Raw genomic sequence first — 8,983 nt, forward strand, 5'->3', positions numbered from 1 at the left:
GGATCAGCTGTTAGAGAGCCAGAGACAATGTCACGGTTGGCCCCTACTTTATCCTGAGATACCTCCCGTGGAAAAAGAGGTTTAATAGAATGAAGATGAAACCAAATCACATTTGACACTCTTTTATATTAATGTAATTAACACCCACACACACCCTCTCTAACACACACACTCACAAACTCACACACACACACACACGGACATGCGGCTCGGTGCTCTGTCGACACCCTTGTACAGCAGAAAGGGATCAGTGGCCAAGCGTACTATTACACTAAAGTCAAACAGCCTTAACGTATCCTTTCACCAAGGCCTACTCTAGTACCGCTACCATGTTGTGGTACAGGAAGCACAATGACACCATTAGCTTGGTGATTGACTGCCTTCAGAACCTTTCATCCAATGGGTAGCTCCGAGCCATGCAGGAGACATGAGTCTCAAGGCTTTTAGTGACTTCTGTGGTCTTAGATGTTGCTCTGTTACATCAGCAGGTGCTACAGTATGTAAGGTGATTGTAATTGACCCTGAATGTGTTGTAATGCAGGCATACTGGGTAAATGTGTGGCTATCAAACGCTGATAAGCCAACTGTAGTTACATTAAACTACCTTCATCGGTAGGCCTTGGAGAGCAGTTTTGACAAGGAGTTTCATGACCTGGCCCGACCAGGGAAAGTTCACTAAGTTAAAATGAGGACCCTAGTTATAATTCCATCGCCTTTCACATGTTTCTCTCAATCCAGTCCATTAACTAAATAATAAATGACATGCATGTAGTCGATCTTGATAAAGCGACTAAACAAGATGCTAAACACAAACACACAGCTCGGCGCTAGCCTGAAAAGGTTGGGCCAAGTTAGCTCAAGTCAAGATGTATCCTCCGTCTAGTCGTGGCGGCGCATGACGTCTTGCCACCAAGCTTCACTACTTCCACTGTGGAGAGGAAACAAGGGCTGGAAGAACACATTTGTAAACACAAATTAAACGAAGAGGGGAGGGGATGGAGGGGTGAAAAGAGGAAGAATCCCTTTGGAAGAGGGCATTATTTATGACACCTCATCCTGTCCTCCTCTCTCCCCTTCTTCCTCCAGAGCAGTTAGTTCCTCCATAGCGGTAGGTAGCAAAATAGTGCCACTTTATAATCCATTAGCATCACTAAATGGAAGGGAAGCCATCCAAGTGGTGAGACGAGACACAGACAGGGCTAGGAACAAGCCCCCTGTGTAGAGCCTAAATCATGTTCCAGGCCTCTGCATGGATGCCAAAGCTGTGTTTAGCTATGCCAACCAACTACGCCACCCTCTCCTCACTGTTGGTGGGTGCAGTAAGGGGGTTGGCGAACAACGATATTTTTCCAGACGAGTGGATGTTGTTGACTAAAGAAGTTAATTTCAGTTCAGTTCAATTCAATTCAGTTTAGTAAAATTCATTTCAGTTGAGTTCAGTTAATTTCGGTTTAGTTCAGTTCAGTTAATTTCAGTTTAGTTCAATTCATTTCAGTTTAGTTAAATTCATTTCAGTTGAGTTCAGTTAATTTCAGTTTAGTTCAGTTAATTGCAGTTCAGTTCAGTTCAGCTCAATTCATTTAAGTTTATTTCAGTTTATTTTGAGGGGAAGAATCCATGTGTACCAGCATATTCCTTTGTTCAGGTTGAGGAGTCAGGTGCTTGAGTCTACTAAATGTACTGCAATTATTGAAGAAATTAAATGTCTCCAATTATAGTCTGTACAGTATGCCTAAAGTATGGTTACTAATTGTATATGATAGACTTCCACTTGTACAGTACATTACTGTAGCCTTACAAAATGGGTCTCTTATACAATTTAGTGTGTGTGTGTGTGTGTGTGTGTGTGTGTGTGTGTGTGTGTGTGTGTGTGTGTGTGTGTGTGTGTGTGTGTGTGTTTGCCTATTAGCTCTCTGAAAGAGATGTAGGCATTTCAAAAGATCAGCTCACTACGTTGATAAACTGCCAGATTTATAATGAACTCTTCTTACATTAAAGACCACTCACAGAGTCCCACTCTGCATCTTATGCAAATGCATATTTAGGTTTCAACCACTGGATGTATGAAGAACAGAGAGAAAACCGTGTATTGCATCATGAAGAAAAAACATCAAGATAAAAAAATGGCCATAGATCCTGCCAAGGATGGCAGATTTTCCTGCACTATTGACGTATATGTAGATATTTACTACCAGCGAAGTGCATTACTGGAAGCATCGACATCAAAAGCGAGTGGATGGATGAAATACATTATCAAGGTTGAAAATCACTTAGGAAAGTGGCTTTTATGATAGTAATGATCAGCATGAAGCACAATAATGGCGGCCATTTTGTATCCACACTGGCAAGAAGAAGGAACCCTGCCATTATATTCATAAACACCACTGAGACTGAGAAACTCGACACTCAGCCCATCTCTCTCCCCATAGGGAGTCTAGGCTAGGCTAGTATCCACCCAGGGCTCAGGCACACAGACAGACAGACAGACAGACAGACAGACAGACAGACAGACAGACAGACAGACAGACAGACAGACAGACAGACAGACAGACAGACAGACAGACAGACAGACAGACAGACAGACAGACAGACAGACAGACAGACAGACAGACAGACAGACAGACAGACAGACAGACAGACAGACAGAGGAGAGACCACATTAGCCTTGTCTACACGCCTCAGAGGACACAACCTGCCTTGGGGAACATAACACACCATAACACCACTTCTACCCATGTCATCCTAGAGGAGTACTGGCACTGGGCACAACACGGCTCAGGCAGCACAAGCATAGCATTCTGGGTAGAAGTTTTTTCTTTTAAAGGTAAAAGAAGGAAAGGGAGTGTGGTGGCACAACGGCAACTGAGTGAATGCATGGGTGAAGCCAGAGTAGACTCGTTCAGCCACCCACCCCCGCCACACACACACCAACCCCAAATGCTGTGGTTAAGTTAGAGTTAGAGCACTTCAGGCTCCATCAGGCCGTCCTCGAGGGCTTAATTCATCACCCATACAATCAGGATCTAAAGCCCAATGAAGATAAAGTAGTCCAGTACTAGTGTCTGAGAGCTGGAGAAAACATGCTTGAGTAGGCAGTCAATCCCCCTCGCCTGGCAAGAAGAGAATATTTCAAAATGGATACCTGTTTCCGTCTTCAAGATAATTATTACAGATTTACAGCTAGGGGGAAACGGAAGCAGGGAGTTGGGCTGGCTAAGGTAGACAATACACCCAGAAAACCTGTCTCACACACACAGAGCCGAGCGCATACAAACATACACACACACACACACACAGAGTCCGCACACACACCCACACTCACACACACACACATACACAAACGTCCCCAAACCGCCGCAGCCATCACTGCGAGTTAAAAAAACAAGTTCATGCAGCGTGTCATAATAATTTCAGACAGAGGACTGAAACTGAGGCATTCATTTTTTTCATCCAAATGAAATCAAGCAAAAAAGAAGCAGCCACAACAACAAAAGAAACATGTAAGAATGATTAAAAGAGCCCAGTGGCTTTCTCTGCTTTGAGTCTGCATGGTTGTGGAAATTACATTTATTCATTTCGTCTTATTATTCTGTTTCAAATGAAGGCCTCTATGCCCTTTTAGGGGGGATGAAATCATGTCAGTATTCCAGCCATTTCAAAATAAAATTGGGATGGAAGGATCTGGCTGCTACAGGAAGATGACTAATCTGTGTCATAACAGCCATTAATGTATTAGTAGCCTGAAGTATTAGTCAGAACAAGGACATGTCCTGGCATTAACATGACCTACACATTCCATTGTGACCTCAGTTAAAGTACAAGCTGTCTTTACTCATAGAGGATGAGACAGGTTGTAGTGCATCACTAATGAATACCCTTATGTAGACGGACAGATTTTGGTGTCAGAACAGTTACGGACCAAAATCAGATATGACCTACTTGTCATCTCCTCTGTGCAGTTGTAAAGAAGCTATTACAGGCTCATAGCCTGCCAATCAGTGTAATTGTATTATTGACCATCGACATAGGTATTGATCACATAGGCCAAGGCAGTGTTCTAAGGGCTGTGAATGTTTGCTAGGGAAAATCAGGCTTCACAAGGTTCCTTCCCTGGATGATTTCATTGCCCCTGATTCCATGAGAGACCATTGTCTCGGGGTCCCCTACACAATTGCAGATGCTGCTTTTAGGAAGCATAATAATAGTCTCTCGTACATTGTACGCCACCCTTTGGAGTGTCTGTGTAAGTGCAGGTAACAAGTGCACCGATTACTAATTTGGGGAGCTCGGCATTATTCTGAATATAATTTACTCTGGCATGATGATAGTTTGCAGATTAATTTATAAAAAAATCCATGTAAATGGTAAATATGCATATAAAGTCCACATAATTCATAGGCATAGAATATAGTTATTAAACTAGGCCTATTAAATCTATAGCTTTTGTAAAGGAATTGTGAACATAGAAGCAACAGGAACAAGCCAGCAATTCAGAGGACCACATAGGCTTGCTTTTATTCGATGCGAAATTTCGTTATTACAAATAAAGAGTTCAAATAATTTATATCCCCGTCGAAAATATTTACAAATCTGCCCAATCAGTTAGCATTGATTGCATTAAAAATCCAAAGCGACGTATACAAGATCTATAATAAAACATATTGCAAAATACAGGACACGTTAACTATTATAATTTATTTCAGTCGTATTCATTACATATAAATAAACTAAAACTAGTGGAATTCACCTGTCAGAGTAACCTATATGCGCAAGTATATTGAGTGTTTTCCAACCGCTATGTGAAGCAATGCTGCTATCGGTATGGCACGAGCACGGAGTCTACTGCAATCAAGCATATCTCCGTGTGCAATAGCAATACCAGTCCAACCGGGCCCTGAATGCTTCTGGAAGTGCTGAAACCTGTGTGGGATATAGTGCCCTGCTGTGCGCAACTGAACCAACGCACCTGTTACAGTGGACAAACAACTCACTAAAACAAGCGAATATTTCCGTGGGCAACGCAGTTTGGATATAATAAGCCTTTACAGTTCTTGACGAAATGTAGTGCTTCATAATATAAAATTGTTTATTTTATGAAATACACATGACAAATGGTGAATAATCATCACTTACGCTGCTGTTTTGCCCCGACCAGTAAACCACTGCATGGTTATGCGCTGAGTCCCCGGTCAAGGCGAAAGTAGTGCTGCTTAGTTTGGGATCATCTCCTCTGGAATTCCCTCGACCCTCGTCCCTGTTCCACTTAAATTCGGATCGGCCCAGTCTGTGTCCGTCCAATAACGGACCAGGACTCCTTCTCTCATCCGATGTCTCTCCTTTTAAACCGGGGCCACCGGTCCTAAGGCTCTCCCTAAACTCGGGATGTTCGGGACCGCTTCGCTTCGCTCTCCGTAACGCAACATCCTCAGCACCATCCTTGACTTTACCCAAATCATCCACCCCAATATTATATTCACCACGGTACCTTTCTTCGTTTTCACTAGACCCGGTTAAATCTTCCAGAACGACTTTTGGGGTAACTCCATCGTCAGTGAATCTCGGCTCATCCACGAGAACACCTGCCTGTTGGGTGTCGCTTGGTACTCCAGTATTTTGGTCAGTAACTCCGAGTAGCTGGTACTCCAGCCGGACCTGTTCCAGAGCTTTGGCCGCCTGCCTCGTACCATCAGCCGCGTGCGTACCGGTATCCAGCTGTAATTCCTTCAGGTGTAGCTGGACCGGCGACTGGCACGATGCGCAAGTTATCTCCGCCTTGGCATTTAGCTGGGTATGAGCGGAGATCAGAAGCCAGGTACACAGAGTTAAGTGCAAGCCTGGGCAGAAGCCAAGCCAAGTATCCATTGCTGGTATAGTTAGAGATTTGGGTCCAACGCACGGAGCGGGAAAACCTTATCCAACCGAGGACCAACTCCCCCCGAAGTCGGTGAGATTGTCGTGGTATTTAGAAAAGCGCTCTTCAGCTAAACTGTTCACGTTCAAGGAGCTGGTCGCGGGAGCCACCACATAGGAGAGGAGCTGTATCGAAGCCGAGCTGCCGAATGTGCGCCCGGATGAGAGGAATACTGTGAGAGAACGCGAACGCAAGAGAGAGACGAGAGCGAGAGCTGAGAACGGGGGGGAGAGAGAGAGAGAGAGAGAGAGAGAGAGAGAGAGAGAGAGAGAGAGAGATGCGCCGTGGCTTTCACACTGGTTGTGAAAGCCACTAGTAATCGAATATGATATGACCGGTAAAGACCTATTCAACATAGCTTTCATCAGCAGTGGCAGTTCTAGACCATTTCAACTGGGGGGGGCCAAGCTGGGGCCAGTTGTACTGTTAGAGGGGCCAGTTACATTAGACGTTATTGTTGTCATATCGTTTTTTTCACTGCATTGCAGGCATTAGCAGGCAAAATACCATGTTCATAATCATCATCGTTGCCACTGTCTTATAACGGATGTAAAAAAAGAAAGATAGCAAAAAGTAGTTATGTAAAAATTATTTCATACTCCACATTTAGGGGGCCACAAGGGGGTTCAAAATTGTTGTCACAGGGTCACTGGCCCCCCTGCCCCCCCCCCCCCCCCCCCCCCCCCAGAACCGCTAGTGTTCATCAGAGAGATAACCTCTGACGATGTTCATATCAAAGTCAAATCAATGGTGTCATTGTATAATGATGCTTGATGTGATTATGGACCAAGATGTCCAACACATTATAGTCTTCACAGTGCTTCAGAACTCATTATTTTTATTAACCTGAATCAAAGTAATTGGTTTTTAATGTACTCCTGTCCAAAGGAAACTATATTTCCTGAAATGCATCTAAATTACTTGTAGCAGGTGCTCTGACACCTTAGACTCTTGCCAATTAGACGTTATATTATGCCATGACATAAAGGTTAATATGCACACAGAGGGAATTATTAGCGCAATTATTAGCGGACATTAAATACATTGTCCAGTTATTAACTTGTTATTATTTGAGAAAAGGTGTTAAAGTAACTGTCCAGTGTTTCCAGATTTCCATGAAATATGACCTATTACAATTACAATTACAATATGACTGAAATAGATTTCCTTCGATTTTTTTTAATGACCTATGTTTCTTTGTTGCAATGGTGTTGGTGTACAACAACAACAGAACTGTGTGGAGTATACTGGTCATGAAAAATATTCATGTGAATAGACCACTGATTGGCCAGCTCGTCCGCTGATCCAGACATCATCCTCTGTTAGGAAATAGAAAGCAGATTTTAAACTGTCTGTTTGAGATAGCAGTTTGAGGTGTGGTTTGTTATAGGTCTATGTTATAGCCCTGTGCGCAATGCTTGTATCGCTGCATGCTCAAGAATGAAACAATCTTATCATCAGTTTCATTTATGTCTCATTTGTCTCATGACAGCCAACATTAAACAGACGCGACTAGAAATGAACGAGCCGCACGCGGCTGAGTTGAGTCTGATGGCATATAGCTGGCGGCTGAGTCGAGTCTGACGGCAGAGTACTGTACTGGGCTGGAGCATTCAAGTGGAGCTCTAGTGTGCGTGCAGAGAAGGCCCAGCGCAGAATCAATAGGATGAATTGGGCGGATTTGGCAGGGACTTACGCTATTCCCAGTGGGAAAACACAACCAGCGCCAAGAGGAGAGAGTCATGTCGAGAGGGAGGGAGGGATAGAGGGAGTGGGAGGAGGAGGATAGGGAGGGATGGATGTTTGGGATTTGGAAAAAAACACCAGGTGTTTATCAACCCAAGACTTAAGATGCAGCCAAAAGGTGAAAAATTATAACACATTGGAAATTTCCAAATTGAATGCAGCCTACCAATTTCTTTTAGAAACAAGCTACATCACAGAAAACCCTAAGACATAGAAATATGCAGAATGTCCTTCACATCTATAATAAATTAGCAGTGGATGGGAGAATCAGACAGAATCCACAGGTTCTATGACCTCCAATGGCGTCTGTTATAGCAATAAAAACTTGAATATATTGTGGTATCGTTGTGGTCAAGATGGCTAAAACCACTGCACCTCCAAAGGGCTCCACACCCTATAGAAAATAACCAAAGTTGTGCCTCAGATGGCACCCTATTAGCATAGGGTTCTGGTCAAAAGTTCACTCTTAGAAATATTGGTGACTCAAGGAACCCTGGAGATCCTCAAGGAACCATTTCTACTCAAGGGTTCATATTTGCACCTTCAGTTAGTTCAGGGCTTCCTAGAGGAATATTTAATGGTTCAATGTAGCAATGGGTTCGTTGAGGAACCCTAGAGTGGACGTGTGGCTTAGTAGGTGCATGGCTTTAAGATATACACTATACTGTATATACAAAGTATGTGGACACCCCTTCAAATGAGTGGATTTGGCTATTTCAGCCACACCCATGAGCAACGCCAAGCGTCGGCTGGAGTGGTGTAAAGCTCTTAGCCATTGGACTCTGGAGCAGTGGAAATGTGTTCTCTGTAGTGATGAATCACGCTCCACCATCTGGCAGTCTGACAGACAAACCTGGGTTTGGCGGATGTCAGGAGAACGCTACAGTGCCTTGCAAAAGTATTCACCCCCCTTGGCGTTTTTCCTATTTTCTTGCATTACAACCTGTAATTTAAATTGATTTTTATTTGGATTTCCTGTAATGGACATACACTAAAATAGTCCAAATTGGTAAAGTGAAATGAAAAAAATAACTTGTTTAAAACAATTCAAAAAAATTAACAACAGAAAAGTGGTGCATGCATATGTATTCACCCCCTTTGCTATGAAGCCCCTAAAAAAGATCTGGTGCAACCAGTTACCTTCAGAAGTCACATAATTAATTAAATAAAGTCCACCTGTGTGCAATCTATGTGTCACATGATCTGTCACATGATCTCAGTATATATACACGTGTTCTGAAAGGCCCCAGAGTCTGCAACACCACTAAGCAAGGGGCACCACCAAGGAAGCGGCACCATGAAGACCAAGGAGCTCTCCAAACAGGT

At 43.4% G+C, this 8,983-nt stretch overlaps 1 protein-coding gene across 2 annotated transcripts in view; it reads right to left on the bottom strand.

Moving 5' to 3' along the window:
• LOC115147221 (VPS10 domain-containing receptor SorCS3) overlaps positions 1–6,046 on the bottom strand; it is a 235,891-nt gene extending 229,845 nt beyond the window's left edge. For both annotated transcript variants that reach the window (XM_029689328.1, XM_029689327.1), the window contains exon 1: positions 5,134–6,046. In XM_029689328.1, the coding sequence (XP_029545188.1) occupies positions 5,134–5,862 (729 nt within the window). In that variant the 5' untranslated portion in view covers positions 5,863–6,046. The remainder of the gene's footprint in view (positions 1–5,133) is intronic.
• Between the last annotated feature and the right edge of the window lie 2,937 nt (positions 6,047–8,983).

This window comes from Salmo trutta, chromosome 14 (genome assembly GCF_901001165.1).
Source record: "Salmo trutta chromosome 14, fSalTru1.1, whole genome shotgun sequence".
Classification (NCBI taxonomy): Eukaryota; Metazoa; Chordata; class Actinopteri; order Salmoniformes; family Salmonidae; genus Salmo; species Salmo trutta.